This window comes from Sorghum bicolor, chromosome 10, assembly GCF_000003195.3.
Source record: "Sorghum bicolor cultivar BTx623 chromosome 10, Sorghum_bicolor_NCBIv3, whole genome shotgun sequence".
Taxonomy (NCBI): Eukaryota; Viridiplantae; Streptophyta; class Magnoliopsida; order Poales; family Poaceae; genus Sorghum; species Sorghum bicolor.
The window spans coordinates 36,238-58,704 of NC_012879.2; the positions used below are offsets into that span (position 1 = coordinate 36,238).

Here is a 22,467-nt window from a genome sequence, read left to right on the forward strand (position 1 = left end):
AAATGCAGAATTTATTGCTCTCATGAAGGCCTCTTGAGGCTCTTTTGAGCTTTTTTTTTTTCTCTCAAGGCTAAATCCAAAACGGAGAATAACCACTTTTTGCCAAAAAATTTTGTATGCTGTTTAGTTCTATTATGCAAAATGATGGACCAAAACCCAAAATTTTTTGAAATAAACACCCTCTTAGTCTTAGGCTTCACTCCGGTTTTTCAGCTGTGACTGTGAGTACTTGTTTCTTTCATTTCATGATGTACAATGCCCTGCAATTGTACCATCGCAGAACCTATTCCGGAATGCCTTCCACCCATGAAAAGATTACTTGTGTTTGCAATAAAAACCCTGTTATCTATATTATTTTTTAAAAAGAAAAAGAAAATCAACAGAACTTGGACCATCTTAGAACTGCTCTAGTTACTAACAAAGCTGTTCATTTACTCTTCTTTAGGAAAAGAAAGCTTGTGGACAGGACATCTAACGGAAGTAGCCGTAGAGCTCTAGGAAGCAAATGCAGAGGTTCCAAGCACATCCGGCGGCCGGGCCTGTCAGGGCGACCCTGAAGAATCGGAAGGGCAGAAGGGCCGCCGGGCCAACGATGGGCCAAGAGGCGAACTGGCCCGGGTGGCAAATGGTAGGGTCGTCGTCATGGACACGGAGGCTTGTCCAGTTCCGGCCGTCCATGGATCCCTGGCAGTTTCATCAGCTTCATTCGTTCAGCCCCGCTCTCCATTCAACACTCAGCAAGAGCAAGGGATGCATGTATTAGTTAGTACCTGAAGAGCCCAAGATCTCATGAATGTTGTGGAGCCATCCTGCCTCACCGTGTAGTAGTTGCACATCAGCTTTAAGTTAATTTGAACAACAACAAATTCGTCATCCCATTATGTACCGTATTGGCAAGCGAGCTGAGGAACCAACAGATGCCAGAAATATATGGACCAACCTGGTAGTCCTGTCCGATGTCTACCATCCACCAAGAAAGCTTCTTGCCATTTTCAATACAAGGCCCAGCAAAACATGTCCCCTACAATCGTCAAATCATGTCAAATGTAATTTTGTTCAACCACCAGAAATGTTTGCGTTTGCAACTCATAATTCCCAATGTTATATCATACCTGGTAATTCTTTGAAACCAAAGCCTTTGGATCCGTGTGCCTTGAATTTGGACTGCTTGCCACCACAGTGATATTCTAATTGCAGAAGATTAAGATTACTTTTGTGGGGGGTTTTTTTGCATAAAAATGTGATGTTAACTAAAGACAGTCTAGTCAAAAGAAGATGACAGAAAGTAAAAAATGTTGTTGTTGTTCTTGTTTTAAAAAATAATAATAAAGAAACAATTCAACCTCCTTTCTTTGATTGTCATGTGGCTAGGTATTGATGATTAAACCTGATAGGTACTGGAACTTTCAGATTAAGAATGGGAAGGTCTGAATTTGCCGTGTACCATGACAGTTGTCTTGGTTCTGGAATAGAACCAAACTCCAGTCCCTATCACTCAAAACTTCCGTCTTAAACCTAAGATCTGGAATAGAACATCCTCAAAGCTAGTGTCCAACCTAGGGCCGAGATTCCAACATAAGCCAGAAGATCTGGGTCAGAACTGCAACATCCGGTTCAAGTTCAGATAGAGTTTTAAGTCAATTTAAGGGAGGATTCTATGGATTACGACTCTACGCGGGCAAGACCTTGATCTTCACCCTATAAATATAAGTGGACACAGTCGGTTGAGGCATCACCCAATTGGTCAAAATCAATCTACTATTTTGGCTTTACCCTTTTTTCCTTCTATCCTTCACCCCTATATTGTTCTTATGCTTCTCTTGTCTCTACTCATTCAAGGATGCCGTAATGATAGGAGTTGTGTCTCCTAAACCATATTTATTTCCTTTTTATTATGGTGAAGTGTGCTTCGTGCTTTGCCGCTTGACGCTTGCTGTGTTAAACTAACATGTCATGAGATTTTTCTCTAATAATGTACGGCCATAAACATCGCTGATGTGTATGTTGGAATGTTCTATTCCATCATCTAAAAATGAATGAATAAACCAGGCTTATTTGTTACTACACTGAATAGCTTTAAACACAAGCGAGCTTCCCTTTTACCTTGGTTAACACAGGATTCATCCACTGATGTTTTCCAAATGATGTTCCAGCATAGTAGATAACACCGTTGTTATCACCATCAGAGATATACTGCAGCTCTTTATAGCTCGAGCGCCTATGCTGAAATCTCTCACTGAAAGATTTAGGATTAACGTCAAATAGCAGTCAGACATATCATCAATCATTCCTCCAGTTTGATCCAAGCATCAACACATACCATTCATATGATGTAAGCATCAATTGTCCAGCATGAGAGAATTCAATGGCCTCTGCAACCTGTGGCCCAACAAGTAACCAGATTGTACACTTCCAGCGCCAAAACATGTAAGGATTGAAAAGATTATACTCTGGAGCAAGAAAGCACTAACCAACTGTCTGAATGCTTGTATGTCGTTTGCTAGAGTACTTCTCTCCATCTGCAGTGAAGCAACAAGCAATATTGTAACCCAAACAAATTTAATTAGGCACAAGTTGCTTCACAGTAGAATTGTATAACAAGAAAAAGAGTGTGTACCCTCTTTAGTATAGACAGCTGCATCAAAGGGAATCTCACTAATGGTAGCAAAGTATTGATGCCGGAAAGCCTCTCTCCAAAGAGCTGCTCTGGTGTTGAAGATCTCAAGAGCTCATCTACTGAAGTCCAGTGAAAAGTTTCACAAGCTCCCATGCACCATGTTAAAATGACATCCAGAACCCTCTCCTCCGACGTTACTGTCATATCACCATGCTGCACTTCCATGCAGATACATTTGTTTATGTAAAAAAAACTAAAATGATAATATAAAAACCAGAAAGTCTTAACCATATCAGAACCAAAAGAACTGGACTCATAAAATGTCATTTCCCTTACAAATTATGAATGTGCAGATTCATCAGCAGAGTACACATGAAGATATATAAAATTATCGAGGTGAAATTGTTGGGAAGCTGCTGAATAGTTAATTGGCAATCCTTGCAACTGGAAAAGTTATCGGGATGCCAAAAATTAAGAAAGAGACATCTATTTGTTAGGAAAAATGCAACGGGACTGGAAAATTGGTACAACAATAAATCACAAGCTTTTTTCTCTTATTATTGCCAATATTATGTGAGGCAACACTTGCCAATCTACAGCTTTAAGATATGACAATTTCCATTTCACATTAGACCACTAACATCTTGATTATTTTGTGATGTTGAATCTTGATAGACACCCTAATCTATGTGCTCAAGGACACAATTTATATCTAGCCTAACTGCAGTAAGCTGATATAACAAAAAAAAGGTTATATTACTTGCCTCAAGAATATCCTTAAATGGTGCCTCATCTAACAACACAAAGTCCGTGCAAGCAGTTGTGCAATAATCAAAATGCATAGCAAAATTCCTCTTGCATACTTCTTCAAGCGGTTTACAAGATGAGATTGATGAAACTGCCTGTAAGACTGAACATACAGTGTCCTGCAATAAACTTTCAGGGGTCAGTCTACACTGAACCAGCTACAAGTTCAACCAAATTTTCAGAAGCCATATCCCTTAAATTTGGAAAAAAATTAGAAACTAGTCTTGTTGGATGAGCTTCTTCCAGTAGGACACGCGAACCCTGCATATATAACGCACGTGGAATGAATTAATATATCTCATATACTTTATTTCTGAGGCTAAGGGCCCCACTAAGTATGGTCACGACTACCACAGGCCACTGCAAGTCTTCAATAGGCAAGATATAGCTTTTAAGAATTGATAGAAAAGCCAGGAACTGTAGCCGAATTATATAGACATGAGATATTGCATAAAAAGATAAAACAACATTTCCCTTTTGCCAATGTACACATCACTGAATGCAGAATGAAGTGTCACAGGTGCCTTTTTAAGAACAGCACAGCTCTACAAACTGGTCAAGACGAATTACTTTCATAAGTACTCTTTAGCTCTACTAAGTTGTATATCTTCCAAAAAAAAATCTACTAAGTCGTACCAGTAACTTTTCTTCGAATAGCATTCTATACCAAAGAAAAAAAATTTACCTCTGAAAGGCATTCCATTATTCGTTTGCAGCATTCAAACTGAAGAACAGTGATGGCGAACTGATCTGCTAGTAGAAGAAGTTGAACCAACACTGATGTAGTATCCCTAGTATCCAACTTAAGTTTCCCGTAGTACATAAACTGAAGGAGGAGAAAGAATGGTTCAGGAGGAACATCTCCGAAAAAGATATCCGTGGCACTGCTTTCCCTCATCCCGTTTGTGAACATCTGCACAAACATTTGTGCCCATACTTTATTTACGAAAAAGTGTGCATGATGCCTATTAACTAGTAATGCCAAAATTAGAATATGACACTGGATTCATAAAGGAAAATGTGTGTACCTTGGCAAGTGGAGCGCTCCACAGGCTAAGGATAAGCTTGTGACCCTTACTGACAAGACCATGTCCATTAACATAGATATTTATATCACTATGTTCACCATTTGCAAGGAACTCTCCAACTTTCTGCACATTCAGTGGTGCTTTGAGTGGAGAAGAGTCAAATCTATGATCTTGGAGTCCGCTTTTTGGAAATTTTATTAAGATTTTTCCAGAATCAGAAAGTTTCTTATCCACTTCTAAACAGTCAATGATTTCTTTGCAGCACTTCACCAGTGGTTCGACTTTAAACTGCGAGCTCAACTCCAGCACAGAAGTTAGTAGCCATTCAGCAATCTACACAAACAACAAAATGAAATTCAGTTTCTGGATTTTGCCAGATAATAAGAAAAGAGCAGACAAAACACGTCAAAGCAGCTTACCTGCGTCGAACCTGTATAGATATACTCAAGAAGGGAGTGGAGAACAGGGTAGGATGCTGATGGAAGCACAATGGTAGCTTCATCCCCCATTTCAAAAGGGAAATCCCCGGAGGCACACAAGACAAGTTTGTGTGCAGGGACGACCTTTCTTTCAGTGCCAACGACAAATACAGCATCAGAGAAATCCCAGTTCTCTAGAAAGTCTGCAAGTACCCTTTGATGACAATCATCTCTTGACAGTTGTTTCCTCACATAGTCTCCAGCGTCAGCAACCCAGTGGACGTTGGCATACTCAATCTGAGTCCAAAATATGCTATTTGGGGGAGCTGATGGAAGAAGGCTTATGTTTCTGTACCCAACATGCTTGTCCCAGCTGGATAGGCCAACATACTGAACATGTGGGTTGGGATCAGGATCAAGCCATTGGAAAAGGAGATTGTTGCTTGGATGCTTTCCTTGGCCGATGCTTATGCATCCGTCATAGATGCTGATCCAGTAGCTCTGGAAAGACGAGGAGCAGCAGAGGCCGACGGCAGTAACATCAACAGCAGTGATTCCATCTACTTCGATCTTGAGCCGTTTGTTCCTATGGCTGCCCAAGATGACGGTGTAGTGGCGGCTGGTGTCCGTCTTGTAGTGGTAGTGCTGGCTCCCAAGCAGGTGGCGGAAGACCAGGGTGACATCGTTCTGGGCTGATGCCTCGAAGGCGATGCAGCCACGGCCAGGCTCCCCGAAGCGAAGCTCCTCGGCCCACGCGCACTCAAAGGGGGCAACTGTCAGAGATCTCTTGGTCTCCTCCACAGATCTCATTGGTGTGGCAGCTTATGAAGTATGAACTCAAGTGGGTTGAACTGAATGGTTTCCAAGATGCGATTAGACAAGTAAACTAAGAGCGATTGCCGATTGGATACGCAAAGAAAGTTAACTTACCAAGAAGAAGATGGAGAGAAGGACCGGCCGGATGGGAGGGGCGGCGACGGCTGCTGCAGCTTGGGAGGACCTGCCCCAGGCGGGAAGCCGGCTGCCCTCTGCTGTCTGCGTGCGCGGAGGTCAAACTCGAAACTCGATTGCAGTTTAGCGCCGCCGGAGTCCCTGTCCAACTCCAACTCCAACAGCGAGCAAGAGCAAGACGTGTCGTGCTCTGCTGGAAGAATCCAACTTCCTTCTCGCGAACGAATGGTTTTCCTTTTTCTTGGTCAAAATATCTGCAGCAAGTGGCCAAATGACATGACAACAATCCTATCCCAAAACTCCACCAGACCACCACCCTCAAAACAAATAGCATAGGTACAAACCTAATACGAAGAATACAATAATTATCTGGCAAAATTTGAGTTCAAACTATTCTAAATTTAATCAAATTTGTAGTATAGACAATAATTATTACAATATCAAACAAGCATCATCATACAAAGTAAAAAAACATAGACAAAATATATTTTTCTGGTTTTACCTTTTTGATGTTTTCCATATAATAGATTTTTGTTAGCCCGGTCTCTATATCCACGATATACATAGTCCAAATAATATAAGAGCACTTAGAGTCACACCTTAACAAAGAGAACGTACAACTATAATAGGAAAAAAACTACGACTTTGTTATATCCATGCTTCTTCCAGAAATGCTTAGATTCGGTGAGTGAAAGTCTTTAAGTCGCCACCACCCCTAGCTGTGAACTTCCGCCCACCTTCATCAATCATTGTCCAATCATAACTAACCAATCAGACACAAACCAACAGAATCCAACCAATCAGACGCGAACCAGTAGAATTCGCTTCACCACATTTATAGGCCTCTGCCGGCCATAGGATAGTCGTTGTCATTGGGATGATCGTTGCCTCTACTAGAGTCCTTTGTTATTGCTGCCACCTCTAGAGCCGATTCTGTCGACGGGATTTGCCTCCTTCTCGCTGAGATCTTTACACCTACGCTCAGCCCACCGCCGCCCCTAGGGTACCAATAGACCGATCGCCCGTAGCAAACAATCACCATGTTTATATACCGCAGTCGCCTCTCTATGACCAAGCCATCCACAAGTAGCTTGCACGCCTTAGAAGTGCCGCCATCGTGTGGCCAGTGTCGTTAAATATATCAATACTTTTATTTACAAACTTTGTTAAAAATTATAATAGTTTATTTAGGACAAACATAGATTCATTATAGAGATGGTGGAAGTAAATTATGAGTTTTCTTAGATGATGGAAGTAGGTTATGATACACAAGTCCATACCATACCCAATATGCTTAATTTAAGGCACTCTGCTTCTAAAGTCCTAGTCCTAGCTAAAGAAGCTTTGAATAGATCACATGGATTTCTTAAGCAACAGCGTGGTGACCTGGATTTGGATAAAACCATTGCCTTTAGTGGTTTGGTCTTCACTGTTAACTTGACAAGACAACTCCACTTTGCCCCCACCTTCCCCTTCGGTGCTAACCAACTTTTCCAGATCCGTGAGCCTATATTGCCCACTAATTCATCAATTTACACCTCCGTGAACAAGATTCGATTTGGTTAGCACAACCCACCCCTCACCGTTGTCTCGCTTAGCTTGAGGAAATTAAATCCATAGGTGCTCCCCGCACTAGTGTGACATGGATCTAGACCTCCAAAGCAACACTTCGACGTTTGAATCGACTTTTTGGATCAAATCCATGGCTCGAGCTCTCTTGCATCGTCTGGGTTCCCCACCGAGCTTAGAAATGTTGCCACATTGTGTGACTCCATCAGCAGATATGCATCTATGCCCTGACACCGCTCACTATCTTTGATGGTATCATCAATCTGAGTGAAGATGACATCCCCAAGATCAACATTGCCAAAATGACTCACAAAGATCCTTGTTATGGTCTTGACTCATTCATCCGCAACTTACAACGAAAGTTCAGTAAGGCCTTCCACAGTGGACGAGTGATGCCACAAAAGAAGGTACATCGTGTGTAAGGCCTTCCACAATGGAAGGGTGATGCCTCAAAAAAAGGTACATCCTGTAAACAGTATCAGGCGTACCAGGCATCAAGAGCTTTATGGCTACAGTGTATACAAAGTACTCCCTCCATTTGATGTAATGAGGCAAAAAGTTTCTTAGGTCAAAACTGAACAGGGCCTGAGCTGTCAACTTAGACCTTGATTAGCTAGCAAAATTTTTTAGTTTTGATACTATAGCACTTTCATTTATATTTGATAAGTATTGTCCAACCATAGACTACTAGACTCAAAAAATTCGTCTTGCAAATTACAAACTGTGCATTTAGTTATTTTGTTTATCTATATCTAATGCTCTATGTGAAACAAGATTTGATATAACGAAAAATCTTTGAAAAGTTTTTAGATTTTAGGATAAACTATTCAACGCCTTAGCAAAGGCATCAAACGCACGAGGGAGCGGGCAGCGGAGGGGAGCCAGCGGAGCTTAAGGCCTGTTTAGATTTGAATTTTTTTTGTCCTCAAGAGAAAAATTTTTGTGGAATTGAAACCTAAAAACTAAACGATGCCAAAAAATTTTATAGCCATTGTGGAAGTACGTGCACAATTGCAGCCCAAAATTTTAGCCCCAAAATTTTTTAGCCCCGTTTAGTTTTTAGACCCTAATTCTACAAAAAATTCTCTTTGAAACAAAAAAAATTTCAAATCTAAACAGACCCTAAGGCAGTCGCGCTTTCTTCGTCCATCATCCATCCCCAATTCCACATGGCATACTGTTTTGCTTTTTCAGCACCCACCTGTCCTGCTCACTACATTATAATAGGACTGCAAAACAAACAGAATAAAATGTCGATCATCCTTTTTTTTGGGCCTCTCTTTTCATCCTCCGTCCACGGCGCAGCGGTTAAGAAATAAATAAAATACTCCTACCCTAACAGACAAAGAGTGAGCAACAACATTCATTCTCCTCTCCCTTTACATCCACTAGTATCAACCATAAGAAATTAAGCAAAAGCCTTCTCTACATTCGGGTGAACAGGCTACAGCCCCCGACGACCTTTTGTTGCATCACGTATCTCCCCTGCTCTTCCTTCCTTTGCCCTGTAATATAATTGAAACCACTTGCCAGTCAGTAAAGCATCCATCTACATTTCACTCCCACACGACCTAGGAATCCAAAGAACCATTTGAAAAAGATGCACCTGACATGAAGGTTAGGCAATATGAATAACATCTACTCCCCCAGTTCTAAAGTATAAGTCATTTTGGCTTTCTAGTCTATAGGTACATAGCCTTGGAATGTGCCTAGAAAAGATGCATAGCAAATCAACTTATAACTTGGAACAGAGGAAATATCTAACCGGAGAAAAAATCATGATAGGCACAGTTCACACAATTGTACAGAAGCAAAATGCAAATGTAACACCTATACATGACTCAGTTTCTTCCCTGTACCTCCCCGACCAAAAAAGAATTCCTATGTTGTGTGCTTACCATTAGTGAATGCAAATTTGAAACTAACTTTTTCAAGACACATATCCCTTCAGAAACAATGCACTGATAAGAGTTAACAATAGGGATACAAAGTTCCGAGGTTAATAAAAAGCCAAGGAACCATCTACAGATGTGCCTATGTAATGTAAGACTAAGGAAACTAAAAAGCATAGCCAATTGGTTTCTGAACAAGCAAACTGAAGCGGTAACAAAGAGGAAAAATGAGATAGCTGACAGCTGGAGTAAACTACCACAAACATAACAGGGCACAGGGTAAACCCAAAATCTGACAAAACATCCATGGAAAAGCATTATCCGAGACACAACTCAACAAACAAACCATTGTCCTTAAATGCTTGTCAATAGCTTATGGATAACACATAGACAGCTTAAGCCATCAATAGTCAGCAGAGGGGTTCTGTACGCTTCCTAAAAGACTCCATGCTTCTGTCTGATGCACATTTAGTTTGGTACACAATGGTATTATCGCGTTTCTTTGGCATATACTTTAGCCTAGTTACAACATCATGCCATACAGGATTACTAATATTCAACATCAGACAACATTAATCTGACATAATGGTCAACAAATGGCAACCCACTGCAGCTTGCAGCTTGCCACAACCAAATCAAGCACTGTTAAACAAATGCACACCCTGTTATATCTCAATGGAGTATGAAGGCTTGAACCAAACCAAGAAAGACAAACAAAAGGCCCATAGACTCAAGAACATCTAAATCTTCCATACACACTGATAATCAAAAAGGAGAAATGGAAACACATGCTTAGTAATTTTGCCATGAATCGGTCCAGTGACAGTTGTGGGCTTCTACCAACGGTTTATCTGACCAGCTACAGCGTGCAAGTTACATCCAATTGATTGCCCTAGCTGACCAAGGATGGCCATTCACTTGTAATATGCTTTCTTAAATGCAATCAAATGCAATAGTAAATGCATGGTTTCTTACTGATTTCTGAACTAGGTGACACGGATCAGATAACAGCAAGCAATGAACCCTAGTAGTAATAACTAAAATTTGTCGGTTTCTCGATCATACCTCTTTGTTTCCCAGAATGGCTATTGAGGCCTCAGTCAAGATCATCGTAACCAGTCTGAGATTGAGGGCCACCACCTGCATCATTGTCATTATCGTTGCCGCCAGACCAAGATGGAGGTGTGTCATAGTTGTTGGGATTGCTGCTCTCTGCCTGAGCAGCACCAAAGGCGGCCCTGAGAGGCCAGGGCAGCGAAATCCTGAACCTCCGCTCAGCCACCCTGGGGGAGGAGGAGGCCGCAGGAGCAGGAGCAGGAGCTGGAGACGCGGCGTGCTGCTGCTGATGGGTGTGGTTGTAGTCGGGATCGTCGGTGGGCAGCTCGAAGCGGCAGACCGGGCAGGAGCTGTGGAGGTCCAGCCACGGGAGGATGCAGTCCTTGTGGAAAACGTGCTTGCAGGGGAGCTGCTTGGCGGCGGCGCCGAGGTGGAAGTCGTCCATGCAGACGGCGCACTGGGCGCCGCCGTCGGCCTGCATCATGTCGGCTGACACTGCAACGTCGGGGAGCGAGGCGACGGCGGACTTGGCGGCGGGAGGGGTGCCGTAGCGGTTGGGGTCGTTCTCGGCGAGTTGCTGGATGAGCTGCTCGAGGCCGGCGGAGCCGACAAAGTAGTCAGCAAGGTTGAGGCCCGGGGGCGCGGCGAGGCCGGGCCCACCCTCGAGGACGATCTGGATGGTGGCACCGCCGGAGAGTAGGCCGCCGAAGTGGTCGTGGAGGAAGTTGGAGGGGTCGAAGAGGCCTGGGGCAAGCGGCTCGGGGGAGGTGGGGCCGAAGAAGGCGGAGAGGTCGCTGGGGTGGCGGAGGTCGAAGGAGGGCGAGGCAAAGAAGGCGGCGGACGGGGGCGGAGGCGGGGGGCTAGGGTTGGGAGGAAGCTCCTCGACGAATCCGCCGCCGCAGCGGGGGCAGAGGACGTCGGCGTCAGGGGATGCGGGAGGGGCGATGGAGACGTTGCGGTCGCACTGGTGGCAGTAGAAGCCCAGCGCCGCCGGGGAGGACGACATGGCCGACGGATTAGGGTTTGCTTGGTGGGATTTGGGGTCGGGTGGGGAATCAATCCGATCTCTCCTTCCCTCAATTTATATTTTGGGTTGGTTTTCGCTTGGATTGGATGGAATTGAATGAATTGATGGATTGAAATTAATTCGGAAAATCCCAACAAATCCCCCGCCTCGCCTCCCCCTTCCCCTTGTTGTTTCTTCCTCCGGCCTTCCCTTCCGCCGCTTCCCCGGCCGCCTTCCCCTTCCCAAATCCCAAGAAACTAGTCTAGGGCTAGGCCTTGTTTAGTTCCCAAAAAATTTTACAAAATTTTTCAGATTCCCCGTCACATCGAATCTTTAGACGCATGTATGGAGTATTAAATATAGACAAAAATAAAAACTAATTATATAGTTTGATCGGAATTGATAAGATGAATCTTTTGAACCTAGTTAGTCCATGATTGGATAATATTTGTCACAAACAAACGAAAATGCTACAGTACCTGTTTTGCAAAAAATTTTAGAACTAAACAAGGCTCTAGTAGAAACCAGTGCCCACTCCCTCCAGTCCTTGCTTGCTATTGCTATACGCCCCGTTTCTGCCTGCCTTTGGGCCCCACCTAGACTACTATGCTGCTCCTCTCGTTCAACCTGGCAAGTCTGAAATCAAACCACCGTGTTCAAGAACTCTCAAAAAACTATCAAATCTATATTTATATATCAATTACCTAATTATATATAATCTATATATCTAATAATAAATAGACAAAATTTTATACTCTTTTTTTCGTCCATCTATTTTGTTTGTTTGTCTTCCTCTAACTACGAGAGTTTCTTTTATCTAGACATGGCCTTGTTTACTTTCCAAATTTTTTGCAAAATAGGAATAGTAGCATTTTCGTTTGTATTTGACAAATATTGTCCAATTATGAACTAACTAGGCTCAAAAGATTCGTCTCGTCAATTCCGACCAAACTGTGCAATTAGTTTTTATTTTCATCTATATTTAATACTCCATGCATACGTCTAAAGATTCGATGTGACGAGAATCTGAAAAATTTTGCAAAATTTTTCAGGAACTAAACAAGGTATATATAACCTGTGCTCATACAACTTAGAATAACTTGCGTCTAAACCAATATGGAGTAGGAGTCTTAATATAAATAGATTCCTCACATCCTAAGTATTCTAAAAAGAACTCTTATAATAGTTAAATAGAAAAGGATAAGAATTACGTTCTTTATTTTGCTCCGCTTTCTTTATTTAGTTAGATGTCAGTCGGAGGCAAAAGAAAAATCAAAGTAGATTAGTTCATTCTTCTTCTTTTTCTATCTATATCTATATCTATATAATAATAAAGAAACAAAATTTCAAGTCTTTTTTTCGTCCATCCTTTTTTTGGTCTGTCTCTCTTTAGCTACCGGATAATAAAGAGTTTCTTCTATCCAGACTTATATATATAGCCCATACTCCGACAAGTTAGAATAGCTTCTGGCATGATATGGAGTTCGACTCCAAAACATATTGGATCCGGAACTGAACTCTAGATTCGTAATCTATTCCTCCTTAATAATAGAAAGCCAAAATTTCTGACATCTAATTTTTTTGTGCGGCCAATCACTAGTATTCTGTCCGAGTTCACCATGATTGACTGAGTTTAGATTGGATCTTTTTTTGTTTTTGTCTTTACTTTATTTGCCAATCACCAATGTTCTGTCCGAGTTCGACATGATTAGCTGAGTTTGGATTGGAACTTTATTTTTGTTTTCGTCTTTACTTTATTTTTTCTTTCTCTTCGGCTCATAGGTGTTGTGTACCTTGGGTCTAAAAGAGTCGCTCCCCCTACCCCGGTGGTGTCCGTGACTTTTTTTTTCTTTGAAGTAACTATATCTTTTCTTATAAGCATTAAGATAATTTTGGTCGAGCTCTGTTTTGGATTTTAGTTGAGTCTAACTGTTCGAAACAACTTGTTTCAGTTTTAAATTTGGTTTAAACTCGTATTAGGCTTCCGAGTAGATTCAGCCCATAACTTTCTTTTTTCCCGCTGACTCTATGGGACCAGGAGTTCTTGTGCCATAAACAAAAAATAAGTTAAAAATAATAAGAAACCAGATTCGAACAAGAGAAACATAGTCTTATATAGTCATATATTTCTACGGACACTGATGAAAGGTCTAGTGAACATATAAAGATATGATGGACTGAAATTTTTATAATTTATTATTAGGTATAGATTTGACAATAATACCAAACTACAACGACCTCTCAACTGCAAGCATAGACCGAGCCTTGCCACGGAAATTGCTGATAATTTCAATTAAAATTAGACTACTTGTTGTTTATCCTCTTACTTCCTATCTCAATATGACTGTGTGGACATATGCATAGTTAATATATATATAGGATAATTATATTTATATATATACGCTAAAAAATAACTAATTATATAGATTATGATTATATTTTATGAGATGAACGTTTTAAGCCTAATTAGTCTATAATTTGATAATGTGGTGCTACAATAAAACTACATTAAACATGTTCGTTTCACAGAAAAGTTATAGCAGAAAGTACTATTTTTTAGAGCATCTTCAAGGGTTTTGCATAATTGACTTGGCATTTGTTGTTGTTTGCAAACTCTCAAAACAAAATGCAAAGTCTAAAAATAGGCCATCTCTAAGGGTTTTGCATAATTGACTTGACATTTACCCAAAGTGGATATGGATGCAAATTTTTTCCTATGTCGCGCGGTCGACTTTTTTACGCGCCCAAGTACCCGCGTCGCCAGTCGTATCGCCGCCAACTCTATTGCCGGTTGGTCGCGATCGGCTGCTGACGGCGGCGTGTGGAGGAAGTTTCTACGCGATGGTGTTGCTCGCGATCGGCAGTGGATGGCGACGCGTAGGGAGGGAGTTTCGTCGGTCGCAATCGGCAGCGGACAGCGACGCGTGGAGGGCTAGTGCTCGTGATGGAGTCCCTCGCAACTTCGATCGGTTGCGGACGGCGGCGCGTGGAGGGCCGAGGGGTTTCTGTCGCAATCGGTTGAACATATATGGTGCGAAGAAAAGTCCGGATCACGTGGGGGACTAGGAGACGCGTGCGATCGGGCTTTTGCCAAGCCGTCCGCGGCTTGGCAATTATGCCAAGTTTGCTCTCTCATTTGCCAAATTATCCAAAATGTAAACTCCAAATGCAAAACTGTTGGATACTTTATTTTGCGACTTTTGGCAAATTACAAGAATACAAACCCCAAATGCAAAACTGATGGAGATGCTCTTAATTTGTTGTGAGAGAAAAATACTACTGAATGGCTGACAAATTCGGCAGATAAGCTCAAGCAAACGAGGCCATACGCTAATAATGGATTAATTAGGCTTAATAAAATTTGTCTCAGAGTATCAAGGATTTCTGTAATTTATTTTATTATTACTATCCGAATATTCGATGTGACACCCGTCAATATGACACCGTAAAACTTTATGCAATGGATTTAAACAAGACCTAAAAATTATAAATTAATGTTAGTGGATGATGTGATACTTTGATGTAGACAACTAAATTCATATTAGTGGATGCAAAGTTTATTACAATCCTTTCAACATTGTGTGCATAGATTATTTTTTTCTTCTAAGCTATTTTTAAAACAATGAAAATATTGCTAATGTATTTATATATATCTAGGAGAACGAGAAAGTTGAAGAGGTAGATAAAAGTAAATCATACCCATTACTGAGGCATGTTTGTCCATAGTTTTTTACTTTTGCATAGTTTATAATGTATATCGATGAGTTCAAGCTTAAATAAAATGGACGGATACATTGGCTACTAGAAGACTAAAAATCTTTTTTATTGTTTTGAAGGCGCCTTATATATTGCTTTCTCATACATTTATAGTGTAATACATGCGCTAACATTACTAACCATTCATGTGATTGAAAGGTTAATTGGCAACATATATAAAATGGTATTAGGCTATCAGGCCTTCGATATGTTGTTTTATCAAATTTAATATTACTAATCATGCTTACCATGACATACTTAAGTTGCTAGTGTCTTCAATATATTATTTTATTATGTATTTGTTTTATCAAACCGGGTTGCAAATGCCTTTATCCACCAGGATGATAAAAGTGTGATACATAATATTGGCAAGGAAATAGAATTTGATACTTTTACTTAGATATAGTTAGGTTTCATGTCAAAAACATCTTTCATTTATTAAGTCACATGTTCATTTTAGCTTTGATATCATATTTACCTACATTTCTCATAGGATCAGCAACATTTGTTGATAATTTTTTGTTTTATAATGTTGGCTAATAGAATAGAAGACAAACGCTATATATTGCCACACATTAATCTTAGCACAAGCAATAATTAAGTATCTTATATGTAGTTCTAGTTGCCAACTTATTAACAACTACCATCTAATATATTTTTAGAAACAATTATGTTTATTTTTTAATGTTCATGATCCACTGTTTCATGCTTAATGATTCCTCTTCTTCTTGAACATTATAAAATCCCTGCATTAACGTGTGGGGTGTCATCTAGTTCCATATATGAATGAGTATGGTGCATAGAGTGCAATGTTTTAACTTGAAATAAAGCTAGATTAAAAGATGTAGAATTAATCGCCACGTGTATATCGTTCTAAATATGATGTATGTTTGGTTCATGTATGGTTTGATTTACTAGAGTCATGATTAGAATGTCTAATGCCTCTAGATGGCACTAATGGTTGGACCAGAGTTACAAGTACAGTGAATGATATGTCAAGCAAATAGAGTTTGGTATTCTTAATATTAGTAAGTTAGGTTTGATGTCAAATTCATCTTTTAACTATTAAGTTACCCACTTTTTTAGCTTTATATTATGTTTGCCTATATATTTCTGGTAGGATTACCAAAATACATTGATATTTTTTGGTTCTCAAATGTTAGTTAAATTCCTAAAGGAATTACAAACATCATGTATAGACACATATAAATATTAGTACAAATATTTTTAAGTATTTTATATGTAGTTTCAATTACGGACTTATCAATATCCACCATCTGATACGTTTTTATAAGCAATTGTCTTTGTTTCAATTATAACATCTCCTTTCATGATTTTACTATTTCATGTTTAATGAATTCTCTCCATCTTCAATGCTACAAAATCTCCACAACAAACTAGGTTATGTCAAGTTCCATGTATGAGTGAGCATCGTGCATGGTGCCAATTGTAAAATCTTTAACATGAATTTTGTTTTATGGATGGTTTTGAATGAGTAGAGTCATAATTAGACTATCGGTTGGTGTAAGACATGGTAACACCCCCATATAAACACTCAAGACCAAGGTTGTCACTGATCCATATCTTAGATCTTACAATACTATATCCTACTAAGTGAAAATTATATCAATCCTACCATGTATCATAATTTTTATAGTATACCATCCTACATGGAGGTATCACACGATCCTACATAAAATAATTTCATAGCATAATGGTCCTACTATCCTATGATATTATACAATATTTTATTATATGTAAATAGCTTTGAAAATGATCTAATTGTGATAAATACTATTTTATGTTAGGAAACATTGAGAAAACTAGGTGAATTCCCCGCGTGTTGCTGCGGAATTTTCTTAAAAACAAATTATTATATACATAATATTACTATATGGTATTCAATATATTATATATGTATACAACACGTGTATGAATTTGACTTGCATGTATTTTATTGTATTAGATCAGGTAAAAATTTGCTAAGTTAATAGAAGAAAAACTAATATTTGGTTACATTATAGAGGAATCGGTGATGAAACAAATAGTGTATGTGCATGACTATAAGTTAATAGATTAAAGATTTAAAGTATTTCACATGATATAGATGTCATGGTCATTTTTTGTAATTAATATGGGATGACATGGACTTAGTGGGGAATGATATGGATACCTTACATGAAGAGATAGAACATTTAGCGGGTTACTTAGTAGGGAATGATGTGGACACCTTGCATGAAGAGAGAATTCATCTAGTGGGGTTTAGTTTTACAAGAGTATATGATATGATATGATATGATATGATATGATATGATATGATATGATATGATATGATATGATATGATATGATATGATATGATATGATATGATATGATATGATATGATATGATATGATATGATATGCATTAGAACATTGATGAGTGGCCCAATCTTGTTTTAAGGCACCTATGGCTCTACTTTTGAATCAGGAGGGCGTCAATGTTTCGCTTACCCTCTCGACCTTTGCTATACCAAGATGAGACATAGTCACCATAATTACATCCCGATACTTTTGTGGCTCATCCTCGCTCACAAGCTATAGGGTAGTGCATATTTTCCTTGATTTTTATGGATCATAAAATCGTCGCTGTGAATTGGCCACACCGCCGCCATGCACGCGATCGTGTCTTGCCACTGCCTTGCCGAACCCAAAATCCTAACATAGGGCTTCACCTAGATCACCATGGGAGGCCTTGTTGGAGCTCCACATGAGTAGTCATGACCTACTCCAGCGTACACACCGCCATGCACAACCATAGGTCCACCATAAGCGTTGTTTCTAGCCCAAACCGCCTACCTAGCTAGTTAGCCTAGCAGGTACAGGAGATTATGCTGGTGCTCACCACTCCACCAAATAAGGGTTTTGTTGTTTTTTTTAAAAAAAAGTTAAGTTTATAAATAGTTGGAGTTGTAGGAGTCCATATTGAGTGAAACCTTTGTCTTGAAGTCCTCTACCTAATATAACCATACAACTTGATGTTTGATAATATTTTGTATGTTGTATTCTTTATGAATGCTAAATGCTCCTTAAACTTGTAAAATGGGAAATTGGAGCTAGGAGTGTCCAAAAAGATGGTTCTAGTTTTGTTAGCTTTGTTTTGATTGTTTGGCTAAGAAAATATTGAACCTGCAATATGGATGTTTTTGTGCTATAATGAATTAAACTCATTTTATGCTTGTTTTCATGAAAAAATGAGTATGGAAAATATATGTGTGCTCTATGTATGAAAAATTGTGAGTGAGATTGGAGTGGGAAATTTCAAGCTTGTGAGTCTAGAAGTAAGATCCATTCTTTGAGAACTTGTTGGCACCCTTTTGATGATTTGTTTTTTATTTGTTACCATTTGGATTCTTGGAATCCTAGAAGATTAGGTGTTGCCCATTAAAGCACTCACCTCTTGCTTATGATGTGCTTTGGAAACTTTCTATTACCCATTTTGTTTTAGTGAGATTTCTAACTTGATTTTTTGTTGTCACTTGGGGAGAGGGGAGTTGAAAGAGATCCTAAAGGCCTTTGTGGTCACCTAAACAACATAGATGTAGGCATGAATTTGTGGTGTGTCTGAATCTTAGATAAATCTTGTCCCCTTGCGCTTGTGTTGTTGAGACTATATTTCCCTTATTATTTGTTGTGATGGTCTGATCTACTTTGTGTGTAGGTGTTGGAGCAAGCATTGGATTGGATTCTCACTTCATATTACTCCTCTACGCACATGGTAAAAAATAGATTTGTATTTGACTGAATAGAATTTCATAACCCTAGTTCACTTCTCACTAGGAGCCAAAAATTTGACCCTCACTAGAAATTCCAGACAAGATCAAAATTTTTGGCATCTAGAGTTTTAATCCATTGCAAAGTTTTTAAGTTATAGGTTACGTCTATTCGCCTCTCTTTAGGCACAATGATCCTTTTCACAATGTGACACCAAGGTGCTAGCAACACATGTGACATAACACCATGCCCACCTATATATAGGATGAAGTGATGTCCCATGTCTCACTGTAGTCAGTGTAGATGTCACCATTCGTGGTAGGTTTGAGCTTTGGCATGATAGACGTAGTGCTTCAAGAAGTGTTGTTGGAAGTGCAGGAGTCATGATGCCACAACTGGTGCTCGTTTCCAAGAAAGAGGGGAGCACCAACAGGCCAAAGAACAACGTTGTGCTGTGCAACTAGGGAAATCATGCACTGCACCTAGGATGGTGCTCATGGGGTGCCATGCGTGAACCATGGAGGTAGTGTTGTGCTTATTGTTGTCCCCTATGTGGAGGCGGTATTGAAAGCCCTAGTTTGATTTTAATAATTGATGAAACCTAAGGACTAATCATTGTGCTAAGTGTGTAGACATGAAATGATAAGTCTCATGCCAAGTGGTGGAGCTAGAGGATCATAGTAATGGTGGCAATGACCAAAAGATGATCAAGTGCTTAACTTATAAAAGAAGAAAGAGAAAAATAAAATCCTATGGAGATCAAGGCAAAGGTATAAATAGGATTTTTGTTTTGGTGATTGAGACACCATAGAGGGCATGACCACACTTAGGATAGATAGTCATACTATAAAGAGGAGAGTTCTTTGGCTTAAGTGATTTATCGGGTGCCATTCGGTGTTATTATTCATGTGCATGTATGTAGAAATGTAACACCTCTAGTGTCGTGAGCTTGCTTAGCACATTGCTTAAAGCCTAAAAAGAATTAACAAATCGAGCTCCTGAGTTGGAACTTTCATGTGCGCATGAAATGACATACAAATCTCGTGAAGTTCACTTTTGTGGTTAAGTAGAACCAAATAAACAATGTTAAGTTAGTTTATTATTTGTGAACATATGTTAGGGAGACCTTTGTGAGAGAAGAAAGTAGTGATGGATTATGAGGACGCTACGCTAGCCAGAAAACAAAAATTTCGACCTCATAAAATAGGATCAACTGCCAGTTATAGATCACAGGATTACCACTAGACGTGTATGTGCAGCGGAAGCGACTCGGTGTAGTCGTGCGCGTAGTAGCAGTGTCGTGCAGTTGCGTGGTCGTCCACCACGTCAATCCCTCTTGCATGGTTCATCCTTGTGCTCTAGATGGAACACCTTCGAGGTATCCCACACGTGCGGGGAAGAAGCATTGCGCCCCCGGACTGCTAGGTCCATGAGGAGCAATAGGCACGAGCGTGGATGAGTGGCGGCAGCTGCCTAATGGCGTGAGATGACCCTAGCCGCACCCCCTCCCTCTCTTATATAGGTTTTCTCCAATCAGCCCCGAGTTGGAGGCCCAATTAGAAAACCCTAAGCCTTATCTAATTCGGATCCAACCCGAATTAGGCTTCCAGCCCCTTAAGCATGTGACCCTATGGGTTCACGTATATATATACATGGGCCGAGTACTCCTACTCGCCCAATAGTTGACAATGGCCTCTAGCAAGGTGTGGCAACTCCTATATGCATGCAAAGATCGTATCGGACGAACCAGTACATACACATACATGTTATTCCCTTACCACACAATATTTGGTCCAATGTGGGTCAACACTTAACCCAAGCACGACCATACATTTGTTGATCCAATCACTTGAGTGATCCAGTGATATCTCTCTCACATAGAGAGGGGCAAGTTCCATCTTGATCATCTATGTCTCATAACATGCTTCTCGACAAACCCGAAGACCACCTTTATAACTATCTTGTTACGGAGTAGCGTTTCATAGACCCTAAGTAGGTCGTTTCACATTTTGAGAACATACAACAATCTTAGGTCTAAGGACATAACATACATGATGTATAAAAAGATAATAAGAACATCTCATGTTGGGTCAGTCCAGCCCCATGTCATACATGTGCCCACATTATTCGTTTGACATCTCTATGTCTATGACTTGTGAAACATAGTCATCAACTAGTACATATGCTAATCTAATATTCATGTGTGTCCTCACACGAACTATGATCAGAGACAACTTTAGAATAACCATACAAGTAAAAGAGTTTCACAAACAATTCACATAATTGTCAATCAATACAAGTTTGTCTATAATATATATTCATCGAACTCATAATATATGTCATGGATACAATCATAATATCATCATCTCTATGATTACCTCTAGGGCATATTCCCAACAAGTGAGTTGTTTAATTATTCGACATTCTTGACATCGAATGGGGTCTGAATCACACACTAGAAAAGGGCATTGGATGCTTGGGCCGCTACGTACCAAAGAACATAGCGAGGATGTCACTCTTTCATGGTGAAGAGTGGAGACGTTTACAAGCAAACCTCCAAAGGATAACCAATGCGCTTGTGTGACAAGAAACAACTAGTTTTTAGGCAAACTAGCAAAGAAGTCGTCGAAGCTCTCGCCTAGGAGGGACCCCGTTAGGGCAAGGACATCGGCAGGTTGCCCTAGGTCGGTCGGTGATCCTAGGGTGCCATCCTTGGTCGTGGATCAAGAGATGAACAACATGGAGGTTGGAGAAGAGGAGAAAAGGGGTAAAAGGAGAGTATTGATTTGTTTGTATGTCGATTGGATAGATGGAAACTCAATCAGCCATGTACCCCTTATTTTATAAGGGGTAGGGGGGTGGTCTTATCACATAGGAAAACTAATGTGGTACTATTATTTTGTTGCTTTATGAAGTTTTCCTTAAACTGGACCAAATCTATCATGAGCCTATTTAAATTGGCTTAGGCCCAATTTGAGTGTCAACACATCCCTCTATTTTCAGGTGAATGATGCATGAACCTGAAACACTTTAATCAAATAAAATCAAATAACGATGATACCCATCTCATCGGCTGCTTAGTGACCAAGGGTGATATATACAGTGACCATATTTGTTCTAAGGGCGGTACATGTATCGGCCATTATTTGGAGAGCACTTAAGCTTGTTGTCAAACACTTAGAAAGTACCTTTTCAAGCACCTCCCATTGATTTCTCTTGGAGACTATCACCTTGCAACGTCGTCTCTAGTGAATATGAATTACCAAACATCACTTTGATCACTCTATAAGGACTTTCTCAACTTGGTGAACTTCTGCCAAACTTGTTGCCCCCTCATCCACTTGGTAGCATGGTTTTCCACACCTTGGATTATCCCATTTCTCTTCTTCATGAGCTTAACTAAAGTCCATAGACTTCTTCCATAACCATATTTGCTTAATCAAATCCTAAACGCCTCAGCGATAAGTCTTCAGCATTTCTTTGATAGAACTCATGGTGCAAAACAAAACTGCACTCCATCAAACATTTATCAACTTTGGTGCTTAGATCATGTGAATACCATAATATGGAAGTCATCCAATCATCTAAATCGTCTGTGTCATTGCTAGAATACAA

At 40.1% G+C, this 22,467-nt stretch overlaps 2 protein-coding genes across 2 annotated transcripts; both read right to left on the reverse strand.

Moving 5' to 3' along the window:
* LOC8065351 (BTB/POZ domain-containing protein At2g30600) lies at positions 206–6,106 on the reverse strand. The gene is made up of 13 exons (XM_002437614.2): positions 5,802–6,106; positions 4,872–5,722; positions 4,453–4,785; positions 4,110–4,337; positions 3,382–3,543; positions 2,618–2,830; positions 2,472–2,519; positions 2,321–2,379; positions 2,104–2,236; positions 1,113–1,187; positions 941–1,021; positions 771–839; positions 206–684 (listed from the first exon to the last, which is right to left on the reverse strand). The coding sequence occupies exons 2-13, from the start codon at positions 5,679–5,681 to the stop codon at positions 472–474; spliced, it is 2,424 nt and encodes an 807-aa protein (XP_002437659.1). The 5' UTR covers positions 5,682–5,722; positions 5,802–6,106; the 3' UTR covers positions 206–471.
* Positions 8,555–11,597, reverse strand: LOC8066855 (E3 ubiquitin-protein ligase RING1). Its single transcript, XM_002437615.2, has 2 exons — positions 10,349–11,597; positions 8,555–8,896 (listed from the first exon to the last, which is right to left on the reverse strand). The coding sequence occupies exon 1, from the start codon at positions 11,343–11,345 to the stop codon at positions 10,380–10,382; it is 966 nt and encodes a 321-aa protein (XP_002437660.1). The 5' UTR covers positions 11,346–11,597; the 3' UTR covers positions 8,555–8,896; positions 10,349–10,379.

Excerpts from the sequence above, each read along its gene's own strand:
- LOC8066855 (XM_002437615.2), bottom strand. The coding sequence starts at position 11,345 with ATGTCGTCCTCCCCGGCGGCGCTGGGCTTCTACTGCCACCAGTGCGAC.
- LOC8065351 (XM_002437614.2), bottom strand. The coding sequence starts at position 5,681 with ATGAGATCTGTGGAGGAGACCAAGAGATCTCTGACAGTTGCCCCCTTT. Across the intron at positions 4,786-4,871 it reads TCTATACAGGTTCGACGCAG|ATTGCTGAATGGCTACTAAC; the intron begins GTAAGCTGCTTT and ends TTGTTTGTGTAG. Across the intron at positions 840-940 it reads ACATCGGACAGGACTACCAG|CTGATGTGCAACTACTACAC; the intron begins GTTGGTCCATAT and ends ATTAACTTAAAG.